Source organism: Cervus elaphus, chromosome 20 (assembly GCF_910594005.1).
Source record: "Cervus elaphus chromosome 20, mCerEla1.1, whole genome shotgun sequence".
NCBI lineage: Eukaryota > Metazoa > Chordata > Mammalia > Artiodactyla > Cervidae > Cervus > Cervus elaphus.
Genome location: NC_057834.1, coordinates 122,400,359 through 122,423,989, shown reverse-complemented (window position 1 = coordinate 122,423,989; position 23,631 = coordinate 122,400,359). Strand labels below are relative to the sequence as shown.

Below are 23,631 nucleotides of genomic sequence, written 5' to 3'. Positions count from 1 at the left end.
GGACCTGCAGAGGCTCCATCAGCCCCATGTGGCTCAGGTAAGACCCGACCTGTGCAGAGGCAAAGACGCTAGAGTCGGGCTGAAGAAATCCAGCAGAAATGTGATTGAAGGGGAAAAGAATTCCAGGCAAAGGGCACAGCAAGTGGAAAGGCGTGGAGGTATTAAAGAGCCTGGCAAGGTCTAGAATCTGTAAGTTGTTGGACATGGCTAAACCTTAGGGAAAGGGAGGAGATAAGATGGATTATCTGAAGCAGGGAGGTCAGCATAAGGAAATCAGATCACAGTCTGGGGCTTTGTAAACCAGACTAAAAAGCTTAAACTTTATCCTCAAGTATAAAGTAGTAGGTAGAAACCTATATCAAACTAATTCAAGCAAAAAGGAAATTGATTCATTTATGTAATTGTTATGTTCAGAGCTGAAGTATCTTCAGGCCCACCTGGACTAGGACTCAATGTTTTTCTCCCATATCTTGGCTCTGTTTTCCCTGGGCTTGACCGTTCTGCAGATAGTTCCTCTGTGTAACCACAAAAGATGGCTCCAGCAGTTCTAGGCCCACAGGTGACAAATTTTTTCTTTCTGAAAGGTCCAGATAGTAAGTATTTTCAGCTTTGCAGGCTATGTACTCTCTGCCACAACTACTCAAATCTGCTGGCACAGCATTAAAGCAACCATAGACATTGTTGGGTAAATGAATGAATGTGGCTGTGTCGTTTTTTTGTTTTTTTTTTTGGTTGTGCTGGGTCTTCATTGCTGCAGGGGCTTTTCTCTAGTTGCATCAAACAGGAGCTACTCTCTGTGGTGTGCAGGCTTCTCATTGCAGTGAGTTTGGCTTCTCGTGTTGTGGAGCATGGGCTCTAGGCGCATAGGTCTTAGTATTTTGGCTCAAGTGCCCATTGTCAAGTTAATTACTGTGGTTCCGAGAGGTGAAGTATCTTGAGTGGCCAGCCTGTGCCACATGCCCATCTAAGCAGCAGTGGGGAGTCAGCTCAACTAGGACCATATGGAATAAGAAGTGGGTGCTTTATAGAAGAAGGAGGAAGGAACACAGATATCCACTGCAAGGTGCCAACAAGAAAGAGCATGAACCGAGTGCCCCAAGTTACCAGTGATGATCCAGCTTGAAATTGGTCCTGACACCGCCTTGGGGCATCAGGCCAACCCCTGCAGTGCTGACGCACGCCCTGCCCTGGCCTTTTCCCTCTGTGCAGAGCCTGCTCCTCAGCTGCCTTGTACCTAATTTGCACCCAGTCAGAACACACTTGCCCACTCACTCCTTCCTCATGCTGCGCCTGCCTGGATGGGACTAGAGGGCAGGTCACCGGGTGGGGGCCAGGCTGAAGCTCCCCTGCCCTTGGTGCATGCTGCTCCACTCTGGCGGCCTCAGCAGTCTCTCTCTTCGCCTTGAAGGGGAGGGTCGATTCTGGTTCTCTTCCCTCCTAAGCCTTTGTCTGCATTTCCCTTCTCCTCAAATCAATACTTTTCCCATCATGCTCCACAAGCCCACATTTACTTTTCTTTCAAGGCTCAGCATCTCCTTTAAGGTTTTCCTAAACCCTAAGTTGGTCTGAGAGCTTTATGTTGTTGTTGTTGTTTAGTCACTCACTCATGTCTGACTCTTTTGTGACCCCATGTACTGTAGCCCACCAAGCTCCTCTGTCCATGGAATTCTTTAGGCAAGAATACTGGAGTGGGTAGCCATTCCCTTCTCCAGGGGATCTTCCTGACCCAGGGATGGAACACAAGTCTCTTTGCACTGCAGGCAGATTCTTTACTGTCTTGAGCTACCAGGGAAGCCCCACCCTTTCCTATTCCAAAACACAGAATGTGCAGACTTATTTTCTTATGGTTATTTGTTTGCCTGTGTCTACCATTAGCTCCTGAGGGGCAGGACCAAAGCTAGTTTACCTTAGGTCCCCAGCCCGCGCTAAGCACAGGACCCGCCACTACGCAGGCAAGCAGTTGTTGGACGGGGCTGCCTGCTCCAGCTCCAGCTCATCCTGCGTAGGGTTGGAGGCTGCCGCTTTGTGCTCATGTTTGGTTGGTTGGTACCTGCTGTTTGTCTTCCCTGCCTCTTCTCGCAGGACATAGATCCACCTGTCTTGCAGATTCATGACCCTTTCTCCTCTAACTCCTACTCTTCCACGGGACCCATTCAGGTGGGTTAGGAGAAGTGACAGAAGAATGGAAGCTGGACAAGGCATGGGCAAAGTGCTCATCTGGCTTGCTTGGACATATACCAGAGTCTGACAGTGCAGGGCCATTCATGGTGGGGCTGCCATGGCAAGATCCCAAACGAGATCGGGTAGATTCTAGAGAATGTGTGTCCCTCTGCTTTGTCCACCCCTTCGCTTCCCAGAGCAGGTTCTAGAAAGGAGGATCTCTGGGGTTTGGCTTTTACCCCGTTGGATGACAGTCTCACTCTTTTGGCCTATGGCTGAGTCTGGCAGACTGCTGTGCTGTGGCCCCTGGTGTCAGGACCCACTCCTGGGCTCTGCCCTCCTTTTGTCTCCCAGGCTGCTTGGGCTCTTCATCCTTACTGTGAGAAGTGGCCAGAAGGCTGGTCACCCAACCCAGTAGGCACAGATGGAGGGCCGAAGCTGTGTGTTGCCTTAATCCAGCAAACTCACATCTGGAGGCAGCTTCTCTGCTGGGTTGGTAGGAACTAGGAGGAAGACCCTGCTCTGGGTCTGCTGGTGCCCATAAAGAATCACTCCCCTCATTGTTAGTGAGACCCAGTTAACTTCCCTGCTGGTCTCTGGGAACAGGCTTGATGTTCCGGGTCTTAGGAAATGGTTTAGGTTGGTGAACCAGGATTGGGGACATTCACTTTCTACACTGCACCTCTGCTACGCTGCTGGGCATTAAATGAGCTGGGAGAGTTCTTTGTGTGTGCTGGGGGTAGGGGGGTCCTGGCTTGCCCATCCTGGCTGGCTGACTGACCAATGTGCCGAGTCATCGACCTCGCTCAGTTTATGGGTAGGTGGGCAGGGCAGTCACATGGGTCCTGGGGTTCCAACCTCGCTATGAGAGGCACAGAGGGTCAGACCCACCCTTAGCATGTGCCCTCCTAGAGTCCCAAGTCTCTACTCTACTATGCTCTACCTTCCAAGAAGAAAAAGACGCACAGATCACAGTGCAGCTTCCGCCTCCTCATTCCCCTCTTCCTTCTCACGCACTCACACACACCCTCCTGAAACCTGATCTCAGAGCTGCTTCGCGTGTTGGGGTTCTCAGCAGAGCTGGCAGAGCTGGCGGGCTGGGGCCTGTCTGCTGGAGCCTGCCCCACCCTGCCCCACTACCCCCTAGGCCAGGGCAAGCAGGTCAGGCATCCCACAACCCTGCTATACTGGCCAGTTATTCTGCACCTCAAGGGCCACCTCCACCCTGGCTGGGCCCCCAGACTGGCAGCGGTCTCTGGACAGAAGCCCCGGAATTCTCCTGCAGGTGTAGCCTGGGGCTCTGCCCAGACCGCCGGCACAGTTAACACAAACAAACGCACACCCCACCTGTACCATCACCCCACCCCATTTCCTGTTGTTTATGGCCCCCGGCTCAGCTTCCAAGGCCTCTGCAGGCACCGAGCCACCTCCTGGGGGCTGAACAAAGTGCAGTGGAAATCCTAGTGAAAGAGTACAGGTCTGCCTGGGGGAGTGAGGAAGGCTGTCCAGGGAAAGCACCCTCAACCTTAAGATTGAGAAGGGATTTTCCAGGCAAATAAAGAGGGAAAGGGGTGGGGTAATACAGGGAATGGTTAGGGGGCTACATTTCAGGCAGAGACTGCATGTGTAAATCCATGAAGACCAGCATGTTCAGGGAGCTACAAATAGTGCAAGGTTGATAGAATACAACTAGTCTCAAAGGAATAAAATCCAGATAGCAGTAGATCAAGGAGTGAATAGGAGATGAGGAAGCTGAGACAGAATATCCACTGCTCTTTCTCGAAGTTTTGCCATGAAAGGATGGAGAGAGATTGGTAGCATGGGCACATGGTCAGGAGAGTTTGAATTAGTTAGTTTGTTGTTGTCGTTGTTCAGTCATTAAGTTGTGTCTGACTCTTTGTGACCCCCTGGACTGCAGCATGCCAGGCCTCCCTGTCCCTCACCATCTCCTGAAGTTTGCCCAAGTTCATGTCCATTGAATCGGTGATGCCATCCAACCATCTCATCCTCTGTTACCCTCTTCTCCTTCTGCCTTCAGTCTTTCCCAGCGTCAGGGTCTTTTCTTGTGAGTTTGCTCTTCACATCTGATGACCAAAGTACAGGAGCTTCAGCTTCAGCATCAGTCCTTCCAGTGAATATTCAGGGTTGAGTTCCCTTAGAATTGACTGGATTAATGTCCTTGCAGTCCAAGGGACTCTCAAGAGTCTCCTCTAGCACCACAATTTGAAAGCAACAATTCTTCAGTGTTCAGCTTTCTTTATAGTCCAACTCTCACATCCGTACATGACTACTGGAAAGACCATAGCTTTGACTATACAGACCTTTGTCAGTAAAGTGATGTCTTTGCTTTTTAATACACTGTCTAGGTTTTTCATAGCCTTCCTTTGAGGAAGCAAGAATCTTCTAATCTCATGACTACAGTCACCATCTGCAGTAATTTTGGAGCCCAGGAAGAGAAAATAGGTCATTGCTTCTACTCCTCTCCACCACCTCATTTGCCATGAAGTGATGGGACCAGATGCCATGATCTTAGTTTTTTGAATGTTGAGTTTTAAGCCAGGTTTTCCCCTCTCCTCCTTCACCCTCATCAAGAGGCTCTTTAGTTTCCCTTCGCTTTCTGCCATTAGAGTTAGTTTTCACATAGGAGAGACCTGAGCTTACTGCATGCTTAGTGGGAAACAGACAGGAGTGGGCTGCATAGTGTGATGGAGAGACCAGATTTAATGGATCTGAGGTAAGGTGAGAAAGTAAAAAGTGCAAGGAGTTCCTATCTGATAAGCTTGATTTTGTCTGTGAAGTGAGAGAAAAGAAGAGATGTCTACTTAGATAAGGCTGAAAAAGGATAGAGTTCATGGAGAGTGAAGATTTGCAATAGCCACTGAGCAAGTGCGAGGGCTTACCTAAGGGTCAAGTCCATGAATTTGTAGGGGAACCAGCCTCTGTGTGTGTGTGTGTGTGTGTGTGTGTGTGTGTTCTAGCAGCACTTTGAGTTCATAAAATATAAGCGTGTCAGATTTGATTAATCTTTGATTGGATTTTGCCTTATGGATGAGACAAAAAACAATGGAACAAGAGGCTACAGCATCCTGGCAAGAGAGACTGAAGAGATCAATGGAATTCTAATAAAGAGGGAAACATAACATGTGAATGAAGAAAACCTTTTAAACTAAAACTCAAAACCCAGAAGCAATAAGGGAAAAGATTAATAAATAGACTGCATTAAAAAAATCTAGTGTTAAAAGGGGGGAAAAAGAAAGCAAGAAAACACCACAAGCCAAGTGAATAAATAAATAAACTCAGAAATTTATTTGTAATCGCATCTCAAATGGTTTATATATATAATATATCAAGAGCTTCAAAAGAGAGAGAGAGAAGATTGTTAGTTAATGCTGTGGTGGTAATCATATTGCCATGTATGTGTATGAAATCAATGTTGTACACCTTAAACTTACACAGTGTTATATATCATTTATAGTCAATTATATCTTAATAAAGCTGGGACAAATAGAAGAAAAAGACCGATAACCCTTTGGGAAAATGGGCAAGAGATATGTACAAAATTCACAGAAAAACAACTGCAAATGGCCCCTCCATATATAACGATGTTCAATTCAAAGCATAGTAAAAGGAATACAAATTAAAACCACACTAAGATACTTTTTGTCAGACTGGCAAAATTGAAATGTTCAACAGTATACTGTGTCGGGGAGGCTGTGGGGAATATGATACTGTCATACATGCTGGTGGAGGGGAGTTGGCTATGGATCAAAACTGTGTATATGCATTTTCCCTTTGATCCAGCAAACCCAACTCTAGGAATCTATTCCAAAGATACACTGGCAAATAAAAAAAGATGGATACATGGTTGTTCATTGTTACGACTGTTAGTGGTAACTACTCTAAGAAAGACCAGAAATAACCCAGGGAACCGCTAGAATAATATATGTACATAACCATAATGAGGTATCATCAAGTATATAACTCTATCTACTGCTGTGCATTGATCACCAGAGTATATTGAATATCAGTGAAAAAAATCAAAAAGTAAAACAGTGTATATGTTACATTTTACTGAATATAGAAGGGCATAGGAATTCACACACATATGTATTTGCTTATCTCAAAAAAACATGGAGGAAAAATTAAAAACTAATAAAAATGAATGCTAAATGGGACTAAAAGTAACAGGAGTCAGACACAAATAAAAGTTTGATTTCTCTGAATATATATTGCTTTGTGAATTTAATTCTGGAATTCTATAGTTTTATGTCATCATAAAACTAAATTAAAATGAGGAATAAGCAAATTTTAAGATACAAAATGAAACATATGAACCCAACTATGTATTATTGATGAAGTGAACTCAGCAGGATTATTTCAAAATAATTTATCTGTACTTCTCTAGTGGGATATACCCTAAGGCAAAGAGAACTATAAAGAAACTTTAAGTCATTTTTAGTAATGATAGTGTTAGTAATAATACTGGTGGTATTATCTTGAATCTGCCCTCTGCATTTTGTGTGTGTATCTATATGTGTGGATATTAACATAATTATGTTAATATCACTATAAACAAGGAAACCAGCTTAAGAGAAAAGAGATATAAAATCTAATGGTTTCAACATATCTTTTCATTTGTGTATCCCTGTACATTCTGTTAGGGGAATCATTTTTTATTCAGGTTACCAGCAGAATGGTTTTTGTTCTATTTACAGAGCAATATTTTCATAATATTATAAGGTGAAAAAAGTAGTTTACAGAGCAATCTAAAAAATAGTATGGGAAAAGGAAAATCAGTATAGAAATATACCCAAGGTTAATGGTCTCTGTGTTGTAGGATTATGAGTATTTTTACTTGTATGTGTGTGTGCATGCCTATTTGTATCTTTCTCCCAAAAGTAACACATATTACAAGCAACACCAAAAATATAGGTTTTTTTTTTTTTTTAGTAACAATTAACATAATGAACTTTCTAATCAGCTGGAAAGATGGGGGAAGGGAAAAGACAAAGAAAATAATGTATTGAGATCATTTGGCTAGATCTTAGGAAATTTTACTAGCATATAACATCCAATATCCTGGGAAGCAGATAAAATCCTGTCCATGCCTGACTGAGAAACTGCTAAACTTTTATAAGCTCAAGCCTGACACAGAGGTGCTTGCCCCAGGCTTATCCAGGGAGCTTGTGGACTCTGGCCAGGATCCTCGGGGCCTCTGGTAAAACATCAGATGTATCGATTCACTTAGACTGTGTGTACCAGGTATGAGAAACATGACTGACTCTTGCACTCAGAAGGGGAGTGAGCTGAGAAGAAAGCCAGTGTGCAGGAATGGCCCTCCCAAGCTGTCGAGTGTTGACAGCTTCTTCCTGGCAGCAAAGGCTGGGGAGGCAGCAGCACTGAAACCTTTCTGCCTCTTTCAAGTTCGCTTCAAAATCTCCAATAACGTTAGACCTCCAAGTGATTACTGCTGTGATTCCCCCTGGGCCTGGTGATTGTAACGATGTTAGTGATGATGGGAATGAGAAATGGATGCTGAGGTTAGGGTTCGCCGGGAGGGCTGAGTTCTAACCTCTGGGCCAGGAGAGCCCTTTCCTCCAGTCTTCAGGTTTTCAGTGGGTGATTCAGGCTGTTACAGAGACAGCCACCGAGGCCGAGGCCTGTACACCTTCATTCTCAGCCAGGAAGGCCCTGAGCAGAGGTCCACACCCAGGAAGTGACCAGTGCTGGCCATCTCCAGGGCTGTCTTTTCAAGGTCTCAAAACCAGGGTGCTAGGTTCCAGTCTGGTTGTGTTGTCCAAGCATCTCTGAAGAGCTTGGTTCCTCTTGTTCCTCTCACTCTGCTCACTTCCTTCTGCACCCCTCTGAGGCCATCCCTACCTCCCAGCCTCCCCCCTGCCCTGCCCACTCCCTGGCTTCCCAAGAGGTTCCCGTTTCTCTCCCAAGCTCAGCATCACTTCATGCTTCCCCCTCTCCCCTTTTCCCTCCCATCTTTCCTCCAGACCATAATTTGCCTTCCCTGTAAGCTCCATGTCCCTCCCCCACCTCCCCGGGAACTTAGTGTTCCCTTTGTCCTCCTCTCTGCCAGCAGAGTGCTCAGCCTTCTGCTCCTCTGTAGCCTCCGCTCAGCCCTGCCTGCCTCTTAGCTACAGGATACTACAAATATTCCCTTCGGTCAAACCTCCAGCTCCTATGGCTGTTCACCTGCTTTGCCCTCTCACGTGGAGTCTCCTTTCTCCACACCTGGGTGGTCCACCTCCCAGAATTCTCTCCCAAATTCTGTCTCTCTGCACTGGCTGTATTTGAGGGTATTTTTTTGCTCACTGGGCAGCATCTCATCTCTGAGTTTCCAGCTTGCAGGAACAGCGAGGACAGCCGTGCTTGTGGGATAGATGCAGGCATGGATAACCTGCCAGAGAGCGTCCAGCTCGGGGGCGTTGATCCCTGCTGAGTGCATCCTGTCTCTCCACTCCGGCAGCTGGCCACTGGCGTGGCCAGGCCAGGCCCACTCCTCCAAACCCAGGCGCCACTGAACAAGCTCTATCAGATCCCACATAGGAACTACCCAATGAGTAGGCTGGGGTCGCCAGGGGGTGCTGGAACATAGTGGCTGGCTTCCAGCAGATCCACAGTCAAGACAGATGCCAGCCAGCACTGCAGCCTAGTACACTCTGGGACCCTCAACAGCCCTGTTGTATTCCAGGTTCTCCAAGCCAGCACCCATGTTCCTGGATGACTCCTTCCGCAAGTGGGCTAGGATCCGGGAATTTGTGCCGCCTTTTGGGATCAAAGGTCAAGGTATGTTGGGGACCCTGCCCCACTCTATATGAACATCTTGTCTCCCAGGTTACCTCCCTGGGCTTCAGGGCAGGGCTGTACCCTCAGAAGTCTCTCTGATGGGGAACCCCCCCCCAACAATGCCCTACCTCCTCTCCCTCTTTCCTGTCCTTTCTTTTTTCCTACTTCTTTAGTGGACTCTTTACTCAGAGCTTTCCACTTTGCTGGGGGCTAGGTACATAGCAGTAGAGTAAACAGTTGTGGCCCTCCCCCTCACAAAGCTCCAGTCTGATGCAGACGCAGGTACTTGGGAGGCAGGACAGGACAATAAGGCCTCTGATGAGAGAAGAACACAGTGCTGTGAGACCACCCAAAAGGGGTGCCTGAGACATCCGTGCTAGAGGACTCGGTATGATATCCTAGAGGACTAGGGGGACATCCCAGGGGAAATAGAGGCCGTGCCCCATGACTGCCCCCAGACCCCTCCGTCAACCCCTCCTGATGTTTTTCACCTTATGTAGCCTTCCCTCCAGTCCTTCCTTATCCTGTCCAAGGCCAGCCTTTCCCTCCCATACTCTCAGAACTGTCCCCTTCCATTGCCTCAGGAACCTCACCGTGCAGCTCCTGACAAAAGACTTTCGCATCACTGAGAGTTTAATGGTTCTGTTTCCATATCAGATTTTCTGCTCCTATTTCAGAGCATGGTAGATTTTTGGCTTTACATCATACATAGAAGGATCAGATCCCAGGTCTACCTTTCTACTAGCTGTGACCATGGACAAGTTGCTCACATGTTTTTGCTTTAGTTTTTTCATCAGTTACATGGAGAGAATAAGACCACTGTATTAGGTTGTGGTCAGAATTAAATAAGATGACTGTTAAAGGGTGATATCGTTTAGCTAGCAGACTCCAGAATGCCCAAACCCTCTACTCAGCCAGCCCACCCCTCCCTGAAAAGAAGACAGTGGCCAACAAAAGAATAGTCTTGAACTGGAGCCTTGACCTTCAAAACCTCCAAGGTTGGGTTGAACCATATGAACCCCTTTTTCATGGGTGCAAGGAACCAAGCAGCCTAACTTTTCTCGTAAACCCTCACTCGAGATCCTGATCCTACTAAGCTATAAAGGGCAGGAAAGGCCAATACAGAGCCCATCATCCAACAAGAAAAAGTACCCCATAGTTTATGACCATTCTGCTAAGGTTCCCCTCCTAGAAAACAAAAACCCAGTCCATAGCCTTGGCCTTGGGCAGTTAACAGCAGTATGCTTTTCCTTACAGGTAGGAAAAGGAGGGGATCTGTGACCTTCCCCAAAGTGTGTCTGAAGTCAATTAGTATAGAACGTTCCTTAAAGGAATGTCACTCTGACCCTCTCTCATTTGACTTCTGGAAAGATTGCCCATGCCAATTGTCTCCTCTTCCTTACCATTTACTCCTGAAGAATGTCTTCCCCCCAACCCCCTCACCACCACTTCAGTGAAACTGCTCAGAGCCCCCCATGAGAGCCCAAGGATACTTTTCAGTCCTTAACTTGACCTCTCGGCTGCATCTGACAGTATTTTCCACTCCACCTTTTAAAAAATTATGAGGTTAGAGGATAGGACAAATTGAGAGAGTAGCATGGAAACATATGCATTACCATATGTGAAATAGACAGTCAGTGGGAATTTGCTGTGAGTCAGCAGGGAGCTCAATCTGATGCTCTGTGACAACCTAGAAGGGTGGGATGAAGTGGGAGGTAGGAGGGAGGTTCAACAGGAAATGGACATATGTATGCCTCTGGCTGATTCATGGTGACGTATGGCAGAAACCAACACAATATTGTGAAGCAATTATCCTCCAATTAAAAATAAATAAAAATTTTTTTTAAAAGGAAAAAAAATAAAAGATTGTTGTGTTTAATTTTGGAGGCATCTTTTCTTTACATGAAGTATTTCAGTCTTATAAGAAAGCATAAAGACTGATATAATGAATACCCACGTACTCTCTACTCAGTTCAGAAATAACACATGAGATACAGTTCAAGCTCCATGTAACCTTTCCTACATCCCCTGCCTTTCCCAGGAAACCGGTATCCTGGTTTTGGTGTTATGGCTTCATGCCTGTTTATATATTTCTCCAGTCTATTTTAATATCCATTAAAAATATGGCATGGTTTTTGCATGTTTTTGAACTTTATAAACAGTATTGCATACGTGTGTGTCTTTCAAATTGATTTTTTTGCTTATACTCTTCAGATGTATCTGTATTGGTACAGGTTACTCTAGGTCATTGATTTTGTAACTACTGTATAGTATTCCATATACCACATTTAATCTGTTTTCCTTTGGTTGACTTTTATTTTTTTATTTTTTATTTTTTCTGGAATTAATATCTTTCTTTTTTTTTTTTTTGAGTGTGTATTTTTATTTTTTTTTATTAGTTGGAGGCTAATTACTTCACAACATTGCAGTGGGTTTTGTCATACATTGACATGAATCAGCCATGGAGTTACATGTATTCCCCATCCTGATCCCCCCTCCCACCTCCCTCTCCACGCAATTCCTCTGGGTCTTCCCAGTGCACCAGGCCCGAGCACTTGTCTCATGCATCCCACCTGGGCTGGTGATCTGTTTCACCACAGATAATATACTTTGGTTGACTTTTAGGTTGCCTCCCAACATTTTGCTATTACAAACAGTTCTGCAATGAATGTTCTTGTACATGTTTCCTTAAACAAATGTGTGACTTTTCTGATGCTGTCCACCTAGGAGGAGAGTTGCAAGGTGTTTGTGCATAGCTACATCTTTATTTGATATGAAGATGTTTCCCACTGTGGTCATACCAGCTTATTTATCTTTAGGTCTTTATGTACATTATCTTTTTATCTTCCTAACAATTCTGCACTGTAGGAATTACCGTCTTCATTTGAAAGATGAGGAAACTAAACCTCAAAGACAGCTAAGTGATTTATCTAAGGTCACAGAACTCATAAGCAACAGAGCCAGGATTTGAGTCCAAGGCTGATAGTATCATCTGTTATACAATAATGGTCTTGTTATACCAAAATTTGAAAGGAGAGCAGTCATCATTGCCAGAGCCAGAGAGATGCCAAGAAGAACGAGGTCTGAATATGGTCATATGATCTGAGAGCAGAGATGTCACAGAGCCGTTGCTACAGGCAGCCTGAGTGGAGAGCAGGTGGGCAGGTGCCAGGTCACAGGGCTTGAAGATGTAAGGTGGTAGAGACAGCCTGGCAAGAACAGGATGAGGGATCGGCAGTGTTAGAGGGAGGAAGTGAGGGGAAGGTGGTCTCAGAAAATGAGGCCAAGTGGCCTGAGCTGGGGACCTGGCTGGGACCACTCGAGCTCTTCCCCATTGGTGTCCCCTCCGTTGCTTCCTGGTGTCTGCTTGGTGGGGACGCAGAGTCATCGTGTGGTCTCTGTCTTTAACCGGCACTCCCGTTCTTGGGGAGACTGATGCCCCAGCTCCCAGGCAAGGCCCACACCTGAGGGTGCATGTCCCTGGGGCCTGACTGCAGAGTTTCCAACAGCCAGCTGAGACTGCTAAGAAGGGGCCAGGGAAGCCCAAGGAAGGAGCTGCGTGCAGGCGCCGTCAGGCTTCAGGCAGAGGCGTGTGCACACGCCTGTTCTCCCGCCTGCATCTCCTTTCTCAGGGAGAAAGTTAGGCTAGTGGCCCAGCCTTTTGTGTGGAGTTCCCTTCCCCATCTTAGCCCCGGGAACACAGGCCTTCAGCTCATCAGCAAACATCTTCTGGGAACCCTTAAGTGACCTCTAACAGTTGCCTCCCTCCCCTGTCCACAGACAATCTGATCAAAGCCATCCTGTCCGTCACCAAAGAGTACCGCCTGACCCCCGCCTTGGACAGGTAAGCCATTCCCCAGCTTCCTGCCCCTTGCCTGCCCGGCACGTGCAGAGGTGCTGAGGCCCAGCTGGCCTTTCCCTTGTCTGGGCAGATTCTGCAGCACACCCACACATCCACACACACACTGGGGCAGATAAGCAGGTAAGCAGGGCCACCCCCTGACCTAGCCACCCCGTTGAGCTATAAACACTTGGCGAGAATGTCAGTCCTCAGGCAGCAGAGGTCTGAGAGTCAGAAGAGTATGTACTGGGTTGGGATCAACTTAGCACTGGGACTGAGGGGCTGGGTGGTGGGGTAACTGAGAGGGCTTAAATCCAGGAGGCAGTGACAGCTCAGAAGCCAATAGACCCTGGACGGATGAAGCCCCAGGGTCAGAGGTGGGAGAAGCAACATGAGTAGGGCTCTCAGGTGGCTGCTGGGTGCATGGGGGCTTCTGAGTTAGAAAGGAGTCCAGCCTTGAGTCCTGGCGCCCCCAGGCTCATTCCTTTGTCCTTGCTTCCCTAGATAGCCCTCAAGCTCAGCCCACTTTTCCCTCTCCCTGGAAAGCTGCCCCCAAACCCACCAACCCTTGCGGAGTCTTTAACCCAGAATGCCATCTTACCAGAGCCTCCTTCCTCACCACCCCAGAGTCAGTGCCCAAGCACCTTTCACGCCCACATTTCCCTGGAGAAGAGTCAGGGGGATCTGAGAGTCCAAGTTGCCCAGCTCTCCGCAGTGTGGTTCCAGCCTCTCAGAAATGCTGCTAGAGGCTCACTGGTCTTCCTCCTCCATCCCAGCCTGTGTCTGGCCAAGGGCATGGGGTCAGGGGCCAAAGCAGCAGGGGGAGAGACCTGGTGGCCAGCTCTCCACAGAGGTCTCCGCTCTGTCCCCTCAGCCTCAGCTGCCGTCGCTGCATCATCGTGGGCAACGGAGGTGTCCTGGCCAACAAGTCTCTGGGGTCGCGAATTGATGACTATGACATAGTGGTCAGGTGAGCTCCTCAAAGCAATGCCTCAGGTACCTTCGTGTCCTGGCCCAACCCCCTGGTCCCTGAACCCATTACTAACTGTCTGTCCATCTGGGCCATTGGACTGGAGGTCAGTGGAAGCCTCAAGGAGAAGCCAGGTTGGAAGTCTTTGGGACAGAAAGCTAGGAGGCTACACGTGGCCTGGGCTCCCCATCTGCTGCCCCTGGGGTCTTCTGGGGTCATGGTGTCTCCCCAAACACAGGCCTGCAGACCACACTCAGTGAGCCCAGGACAGGCTCTGTCTGACTGGGTCTGCTCTCTGTAGACTGAACTCAGCACCAGTGAAAGGTTTTGAGAAGGACGTGGGCAGCAAAACCACACTGCGCATCACCTACCCCGAGGGCGCCATGCAGCGGCCTGAGCAGTACGAACGCGATTCCCTCTTTGTCCTCGCTGGCTTCAAGTGGCAGGACTTCAAGTGGTTGAAATACATCGTCTACAAGGAGAGAGTGGTGAGCTCCCTGCGCCCCGGCTCCTCCCCTTCTTGCTCAGGCTCTGCCCAGCTTCCACGTCAGCCCCTTCCCCTGACCCGGTCGAAGAACAATAGGAACCTTTCAAGAGGAGCAGTAAGGACCAGATGCAGTCAAGGGGCAGAGGGGCCAGGAGATGCCAAGGTCATGGCCCAGACTCCTGGAGCTGATGTGCCTGCCATCTGCTGCCTGCCTCCAGAGACCCAGGCTCTGGTCCTTCCTCAGCCTTCTCTAAGCCAGACCCCAGGCGCCTGGCTAGCCCCAGCCTTACTGCTGATCTCCACAACTCCCTGCCTTAACTTTGTACTTGTCCCGCCTCCCGCCCCCCCAGTGCCTCCCCCACTCTGAGGTCTCTCTGACTCTGGTCATGTGGGACTCCCCTCATTCCCAGCCAGGTGACCCTGTGGCCGTTGCACAGGGCCTGCAGACCCCTCACCTTGAGGGTGCCAGTTCCCAACCTCTAAATCCCAGTCTCTCTCCACGTTGTGCTTTTACCACTGACTAGTGGCTGGGTCCTGACCTGCCACTGAGTCTGTCTCCACTCTGGGAATGGTCAGGTTCTGTACTCACTGTTCTTGGCAGACAAGGGTCTGGGCCCCTTTCTTTAGAGAGCTTCTATGGCCAAGTAGGGTCAGACTGCTCCTCTGTGGACCACCCACTGAGTCCCCTCCTGAGCCTTCTGTCTCTCAACTCTGGGCCAACTTGTCCAGGCTTATTTCCACCTCTCCCCCTAACCAGCTGTCACCAGCCACCCCAGGAGAAGGGCACTGCAGAGTTCAGGCCATTAATCTTTCAATACCCAAGCCTCTTAGCATAGGAGAATGATGACAGAAGCCCTCTGCCTATAGTAAGAAGCTAGCTGTTCTTTCTGGAGGTTCAAAGGAGAGCTGGGGGGCGGCTGGAACAGCTTCTCCTGCCTATGGAGGTCTCAGTGCAATTTGGTTTAACTCCACAGCCTTTTCCCAAACAAGGCCAAGGGCAGGCAGAGTCAAGTAGGTAGCAATCGAGAGCGAAGACAGAAGTCAGGTCCAGAAATTCAGGTAGGTGGGACAGAGGGGAAGGGAAGCCCATCTAGATCCAGGCTGAATGTGGCAGCCCAGTCCTCCTGGGTGGGTCTGGCTCCCCAGAGGGGAGAAAGGGGCTTGGCTTCAGTCGGTCTGAGCGGCAAGCAGGCCCACTGCCCACGCACAGCAGGCAGAGTGTGGGGACTGAGCGAGCAGCCCGCTGTTTTCAAGACCCTAGTTCTCAGAGCCCTTCTCTTTGCCTTGAAGGCAAGAGAATTGGAATTATAGGTAGGCACTTCTAAGGGAGAAATGGGAGGAAATTGGGTCTGCCCTGGGGCTGCTTTGTTACCCTGCCTTCCGCCCATCTGCCCACCGGCTCCTGGAGGGCAGGGCCCTGATCCCCTTTGCTTGTCTTACCCGTCCGGGCCCAGCCACCACAAATGACCTGGTCTTGGCTCAGACACCAGATCCTGCTTCCTGCTGGGCAGACTGGGATAGGACAGGCAGCCCAAATCGGGAAGCCAGGCCCAGGTGGGCCCGGGCCAGCCAGGTGCGTGTTGTCACATGATCCTCCCAAGAACACCAGGTTCAATTAATTCAGGACTCATACAAATCACCAGAAGGGGTAAGAAAAGAGAGAAGAAAAGAAAGGAAGCTAACTAGACTTGGAAGGCTCAGTACACTCAGGCCACTCGGGAAGCAGAAAGCAGGGCCTCACTGTTCCCCAGAGACTCGGGAGCTCACTGCCCGGCCTGGCCTTGGTGGCAGGCCTGTGCGGGGACCTGACTGGAGCAGCTGGGGTGAAGAGATGTGGGCTGTGCTCATGCACCATGCTCACTGCACTGATGTCTGTGTCCCGTCCTGGCCTTGCCCAGGGCTCCAGGACCAGCCCTGTGGTCCTTGCTGAGGACTCCCTCCCAGAGCTGGGGGATGAGTAGAAAGGGGAGAGGTGAGCTGGGAGAGAGTCCTCTGAAGTTCATGAGGCTCCTGTCGCCAAAGTCAAAGATAGATGGGGCCTTTAGAGTGAGTGGCCAGAGGAAAGCCAGAGGAAAGCCGGTGATACCCAAGGCCTCACCTCTCCCAGCACCCGGAATGGGCCCGCCCAGGCCCTGCTGGTTACCCTGGAAGCTTCTTTGGTGCCTCCTCCACCCCAGGCCCAGGGCTCATGCCTTCGCAGGACCTCTCCCATGCCCTCTTTCAGACTCTTCTGGCAGTAGTGTGTGTGGATGGTGCTCAGTCATCTCTGACTCTTTGCGACCTTATGGACTGTAGCCCACCAGGCTTCTCTGTCCATGGAGTTTTCTAGGCAAGAATACTGGAGTCGGTTGCCATTTCCTACTCCAGGGGGTCTTCCTGACCCCGGGATTGAACCCCCATCTCTTGAGTCTCCTGAACTGCAGTCAGATTCTTTACCACTGCGCCACTTGGACTTCCCTCCTCTGGCAGCTGAGACCTGGTAAATGTGGGAAGGTGGCTTCTTGGGCCCGCCCCATCTGGTGTCTGGCGGCAGGCTTGACCTGCTTCCGCAGTGCTGTTTCTAACCGTGCAGCCCCTGGGCTACTGGAGTGCTTGCTGCACCTGTCTGGAGCCTCGCATGCAGAATTCTGGCAGGAGGCAGCTCTGTGTTCCGGAGCCAAGGCTGGAACAGGTCTTAGGCTTCAGCTGTGGCTCAGTGCCTTTGTAACCTCCTGATTCCCAGGAGTCCTGATGGGGAATGAGAGGGGGGAAGATGTAAGAAAGGAAGACTGGACAACCCAAAACCTAGCCTGTGCTAGAGCTAGCCATGCTTTCTCCATCCACACGGGAGCGCTCCTCTTCACTATTTGTGGCTATTTGATTTCCTGATTCACTGGGTGGTAGCACAGATAACTCCAAACAAGTTACCTTTCGAGGCCCTTTATCTCTCAAATCTCGGGAGACCAAGCCATCAAGCAAGTAGAAGAGCTCCCAGCAGGTCCTGTGTGCTGAGTGCAGCTCAGAGGAGCACCCGTGGGCTGCTGAGTGGGGAAGCTGAGGTCAGGAGGGAGGGAGAAACTGGGGACACAGAGGCACAGGTGTGTGTAGGTCCATGGAGGCGGGGCAGCCACCAGCTCTTGTGGAATTCTTCTCAGAGGCACATCTGGCTCCGTCCATCCACGCAGTCACTCATTATTCAGGCGTCGTCGGATGTTTTTGGTGCTGTCACTGAGCTAGAAATGCAAAGTCGCTCGGTCTAATGGGACAGACTGTCCCCAGACTAGAGGTTGTCCTAGCAGGGTGGCAGGTGCTGTGCCCTGAGCCTCCTCCTCCTGGCGTTTGATGAAGGCTGGAGATGCCCTGTCCATTGTCCTGAGGATGGAGCCCTGGGACCTGGACTGGACGGGACATGTGAGCTTCCTGCTCTGTGTCCCCTGCCTCTGCCAGCCTCCCCACCACGCCCCAGGATACTGGTCACCCAGCACTCTCAAGGCCCCGGGAGCCAGTCCCCTTGGTGGCTTCCTCCTCTTCATTCTTACTTGGGCAACCCGAAAAGCTGGCCTCACCGCTGAGCGGCTCTGACTGGTCATCCGTTCAAGAGGCTCTGAGACCTGGGCTGAGTTGGTGGGTGTGGGTCCCACCCAGCAGGGGGAGAGGAGAGGACACTGGCTAGGGGTTAGCCCCTGGACAGCCTTGACACAGGCCTGACCTTCCAGCTATTGTTTAGTCCTTGGGGGAGGAAGGAGGGATCGGAGAGGCCGGCCAGGGCCCCATGTTCATGCACAGGGGCACTGGACCCTGCATTTGAGAGACAATGTGGTTGAAGAGGAGAAAGCAGCTTAGGCCGTGAAGTCATACAGACTTGGGTTTAAATTGGGACCCTGTCACTTGTGAGCTGGGTTCCCTTAGGCAGATAACCTAAGCCCCTGAGACTCCTCTCATCTATAAAACAAGAGTGGTACTACCCATCCTTCAGGGTGGGTTTAAAAGTTAAACAAGATGAAATATAGAAGCACCTGGCATAGTGTGTGACAATTATGCTCTGTCTGTGGCAATTATGGATATTTACTATTACTGGTGGTGATACCATTGGAAGAGCCCAGTTGCACTAGGGAGTGGAATCTTTGTCTAGATTGCAGAGCCTAACCTAGGAAATGATCTAAAAGCAGGAGTCAGAGGCCAGGCCTAGAAGAGGTAGAGACATGGGATTCCTGGTGAAAGGCTGGCAATCCAGGAATCCACAAGGCAAATGGCCCCCAGGTCCCCGCATGTGTGAGGCCTTACTGGACCAGGCACCCAAACCTAAACCATCTGCACCTGCACCGGTGCCCCGTTCCAGGCCTGAGAGGAGCACAGAGCCTCTGGCCAGGCTCTGCCTAGCAGGAGCCCAGTGTGGACACCACCTGGCCTCTGGGGAGACTCAGTGCAGGGCGCCTGAAAAGCATGGGGAGGCAGGTAGACTCTGTGACCTCCTACTGCTCGACGAGGCCTCTGCTGAGCCAGCTCGGTGGTCCTCACCCCTGAGGTCTCCTTTCCGGACCTCTGGACAAGCTCTCCTGGGAACCATTTCCGCTGAAGCCATCTCCTGTGGACACAGCTCTTTCTCACAGATCCTTCATCCCCTGTTACACCAGGAAGATTCCCTGTACTTGCCACATCCCGCATCCTGCCCTCTGCTCCTCCACCCCCAGGAAAGATGCTCAGGGGTTGGGGCTCACGCCATCACCCCCTCTGCTCTTCTTCACCACAGTGATCCATGGCCTCTTGGTTACTCATCTCACAGTCACTGTTATCGTTGTTTCTCTCCTCCTCCTCTTCATCATCTTCATCATGGCCATCACTAAGCTCTTTAGTTTTCCAGCTTTCTTTGAATTCCTTCATTCAGTTCTCACTGTGACCCTGTTAAATGGGTACTATTATGATCCCCATCTCGGGGTTTAGGAAACTGAGGACAGTGAGGATGAGTCACTTGCTAAGATCACACATCTAGTTAAGTGGTAGAGGTGAACACAGACCCAGCTCTGACTGTCCTCTCTGGATGCATCTCCCCCTACCTTCTCAGGAACTGTCCTTTTTCGTTGATTTCCTTTCTTACCTCTCTAATGGATCTTCCTCTCACATTTATAAATTTGTTGCAGCCTTTTTTTTTTTCTTTCATTTTCTCACCTCAAAAATGAAAGCCCCAGGAACTTCCCTGGCAGTCTGGTAGTTAAGACCACGCTTCCACTGCAGGAGGTGAGGGTTCAGTCCCTGGCTGGGGAACTAGGATCTTGCATGCCGTGTGGTGTGGCCCCCCATAATTAACCCATATCATAACCCTCCATGATCTGGGCCTTCCAACCCCTTCCTTGTCCTGGCCACTTCTTCTTGCACTGAACATTCCTTTGGCCATACCAAAGTGTATGCCCAGTTTCACATCTGCACGTCTTCCCGAGGCGATATTAGACGCTCCTCTTCTGAGTCCCCCCAACACCCTATGATACGTAAGGGCTTTCTTATCTGTCAACTTGTATAAGCTCCTGGGGAGCAAGGACTGTCCTGTTTATCTCTAAGCCCATCACCTCCAGCGGTGTTTGAGACCGAGCTGGCTTGCATAAACAAATAAATCAATGTGGAAACTGAGACCCAGAGGGAGGCAGGAACGTGTGAGAGTCAAGATTCCAACCCAGGTCTTCTGACTTGATGGGGCTGCCTCCCTCCTCCATGGCCCCAGAGAACATTCTTTTAGATTCAGACCCTTGCATTCTTTTGCTCTCCTCGCGCCTCTCCTGGGCATCCCTCTCCTCTTAGCCATGTTTGATTTTCTTTCTGCAGTTCCAAGATCATTCTCCTTGATAAAAAAAAAAAAAGAAAGAAAACTAAACAGTCCCTGGCCTCTGCCCCATTCACTTGTCTGTCGGCATCACACAGCCAGCCCCAAGTCGGCTCCTCTTTTTGTTCCTTGCTTTTTCCAAATATAGCCTTCAAAAAGGTTTCTGACCCTCTCCTCATAGCATGCAACAAAATAAATTCCAAATGGGCTAAAAAGTAAAATATAAAAATACAACCAAAGGAAATTTTGAAGAAAGTAGAATAGAAATCACATCTCTAGAGGGAAGAGAATTTTCAAAGGACAGAAGTGCTAGGAAAAATCATATTTGATAATACACGAGCATTTAAATTTAAACAGCAACCAAAAAACACTGGATACCACAAAACTTTGAAAAGTTTATTTAGGAAATATGACAAATGGTTATTATCATGAAAGTAGACAAGAAAACCATTAGGACCCCAGCAGTTAAGGGGCAGGAGACTGAACTGATCACACGGAAGGAGATATAACTAGTGAGCAGCAACAATCTGTTTAACCTTGCTGGCAGTCAGAAAATTCATGTAAAGGCAACAGGATGCCACTTATCACCTATCACATCTTCAGAGAATGTGTTTGAATTATAATACATAATTCTGGCAAGAGTGCAGTGACAGGTGCTCTCAAAGGCTACTAGTCAGAGTGCAAACGGGGACAAGCTTTTTGGAAAGGAAGTGACACTTGGCACCAGGAGCCATCACCCAAGGGAAGGAAAAATCTGCCTACAAAGGTTTTTATCATAGTGTTATTGATAATGGCCAAACCCAAATATAATCTAAGGAGTTTATTATGAAAAGTAGGGTTCAACTAGCAGATGGCAGATAGAGGAGTAGCCCGAGACCCTGCAAAGGCTGCGGGCACCGGGACCAGCCCACACAGCTGCTCCTGCCCTCACTGCTTTGCTGTGGGGGTCGCTGAAACAGCACTGGATTCCGCATGAGGAACAGAAGCCAGTCTCTTCCTCTGCCTCCGCCACACTTCTGAGTTTCATTTTCCTCTTCTGCACAATGGGAATAGTGACAGCTTCCCAGTGTGGCTCTGGTTACACCGCTGTAAGGAGCCACGGGACCCCAGCACACTGTGCTCGCTGCAGGTGGCATCACCTTCTGGAGCCTCTCTTGAGAGCTGGAGGGAAATGCCCACCCCAGGCCCATCCTCCCCAGGTACTGGAGACCCCAGAATTTCTTAACATTGCAGTGCCAAGTTCACTTCTATGCTCTTGAGGGTAGAACACATCTCCCTCTGCAGACTCCAAGGAGAGATGTTTGCAGAGGCTGTGAGTAGAACTTGGGGATACAGACTGGGCAGTCCCCACACGTGTGCACAGTACTTCCCATGGTGTGAGACGGGACCGGGATGAGAAGGGAAAGGGAGAGCAGGTGGGGTCAGGCTCTGCCTGCATGCTGGGCCAGCACCAGTCTCCAGGAGTCAGAGTTCTCCACTCAAACCTGGCCTTCTAGGTCATTTTTCAAGGGAGGATAGAATATATTTTATTTAACAGCTTGGTACCTTGACTAGTAACATATTTGGAATCTAAAATTTAGATGCCGTGTGGGGACATCCATTTGTAATTTTGTCCCTGGCCCCACAAATCTTAGGGATAAGCCTTCATGGATGTGGTGGCAGTGGTTGGAGGTGACCTGGGTAGAGAGGGGACCAGACGGTGAAAGGTCTTGTAAGCCAAAGTCACATCAAGGAGCTGGGACTTCATCCTGCGGACTAATGATAGCAGAAACTAACAAGCTGCCTTTGTGCCAAGCGTACTGTGTGTGTGACTTTTCACTGTCAAGTCACAGAAACATGATGAAGAAGGACTGAGTCCTATTTCCCATATTTTGGAGAGGATGGTAATAGAATTTGAAGGGGTAAAGAACTTTCCGAGGAAATACGTTGTTGGTGGTTAAGGTTCAAAAACAGACCTACCGAGTTATTGGTGCATTTCACAGGCAGGGTGGACTGACAAGGCAAGGAAGGAGGCAGTTGTGGGCGGATCTGTGCAGGAGCCACAGACCCGCGGCTGCTTGGTTGGGGGGAGTGAGGATTCAAGTCTGAGTTGCTGGGGAGGAATGATGGTGGCTGGAACCCTCAGGGGAAATGAATTGGGTCAGAAAAGAAACCTCTCAGGGCCTTGGTTTCTATAGGAGGGGACCAGACCTCCAGATGTTCTTAAAGGTCTGTTTTTGTAGGATGGTAATCAATATTTTGAGGGTTGTCACCTGAAATATTATAGCATATATTTGTAAAAAAAATTAAATGGTTTATACATAACAGAGATTTGTGTATTTGTTGATTGGTTGATCCAGGTTAATTGTTAGTTCTGAAAGAGTTTGTACGCCTGTGAATAGCCCTCTTTCAAGCTCTACTTCATTTTATTTGTACTTTCCATAGCATTCCTCACTCTTCCTCCCATCTTAAGTTGTATGCATGTGAATATCTGGGGGATATGTCTTGTGTGTGTATATATATATATTTCAATAAGTACGGCAAATGTTTTAAATCTCTTTTTGGCTCGTTCTCATGTCATAACGGGTGGAAGCCCCAGTGGTTCGATGGTAAACAATCCACCTGCAGGAGACACGAGTCTGATCCCTGGGCTGGCCCTTGGAAGAGGAAATGGCAACCCACTCCTGTATTCTTGCCTGGAGAATTCCGTGGACAGAGGAGCCTGTGGGCTACAGTCCAAAGGGTCTCAAAGAGTTGGACACGACTGAGAGACTAAGCGTGCATATCGTAATAATCATACCGTGTATTGAGATATTTGTACATAGTCCTGGGTTATAAACTCCTTTTAAATAAGGAAAAAAAAAACTAGACCTGTGCTCTTAATTATCCTGACAAGCTGCCTCAGTGGGGCAGTGGAAACCCTCTGAAGATTTTAGCCCTGAGAGGGTCAAGATCAGATTTGTGTGGAACTGAAAGCAGGCACAATGGAGGCCTGATGGATCCTTGGAGTGACCCCAGTGAGCTGGTGACCTGTCCTCAGGGAGTGGCAGCCAGAGGCGGGAGTGAACACACCTGCCCTGCTCCTGGCTGCAGAAAGCCAGCCCGTGGTCAGGCCCTCCATCCAAGGCCTCTCATCTTGGCAGGCAGACTGCTCGCCTCCCAACAGAGGAGCAGGAAGAAGGAAGAGGCTATAGGAGAAGCAGCATGTAGGGGCGCTGGCAACCATGGCAGAGACTGGCTGGACCAGAACTTCTTCCCAGATGCTCTCCCCCTTTGCTCCTGGCTGCTCTGACAAGGGCAGAGAGAGTTGCATCAACAGGAGACTGGCAGCTCCACACACATGAGCCGGGTCCAGACTTGAGTAAGGCAGGGACATTCCTGGAGGAGGGATTCAACCCAGCATTCAGCTCACAGATGGCCTCGCAAGAGAGCTTTGACCATTCCAGGCCAGCGTCAGAGGCCAGCTTTATAGGCCTCTGTGTTGTGTCCTATGGGTAAGGGAAATGAGATGTGAGAAACCTCGGGCTGTTTGGACAGGCCTTCTGGAACAGGGCTGTGTTCTGGCGGCAGGCTTGGCAGGGTTACCGAGCGGTAGGAAGGCCTCC

At 49.4% G+C, this 23,631-nt stretch overlaps 1 protein-coding gene across 2 annotated transcripts in view; it reads left to right on the top strand.

The window, feature by feature from the left end:
- The window catches only part of ST3GAL3 (ST3 beta-galactoside alpha-2,3-sialyltransferase 3), a 204,971-nt gene that overhangs the window by 169,841 nt on the left and 11,499 nt on the right, over positions 1 to 23,631 (top strand). For both annotated transcript variants that reach the window (XM_043878412.1, XM_043878411.1), the window contains 4 exons: positions 8,864 to 8,958; positions 12,739 to 12,802; positions 13,674 to 13,769; positions 14,071 to 14,257. In XM_043878412.1, the coding sequence (XP_043734347.1) occupies positions 8,864 to 8,958; positions 12,739 to 12,802; positions 13,674 to 13,769; positions 14,071 to 14,257 (442 nt within the window). The remainder of the gene's footprint in view (positions 1 to 8,863; positions 8,959 to 12,738; positions 12,803 to 13,673; positions 13,770 to 14,070; positions 14,258 to 23,631) is intronic.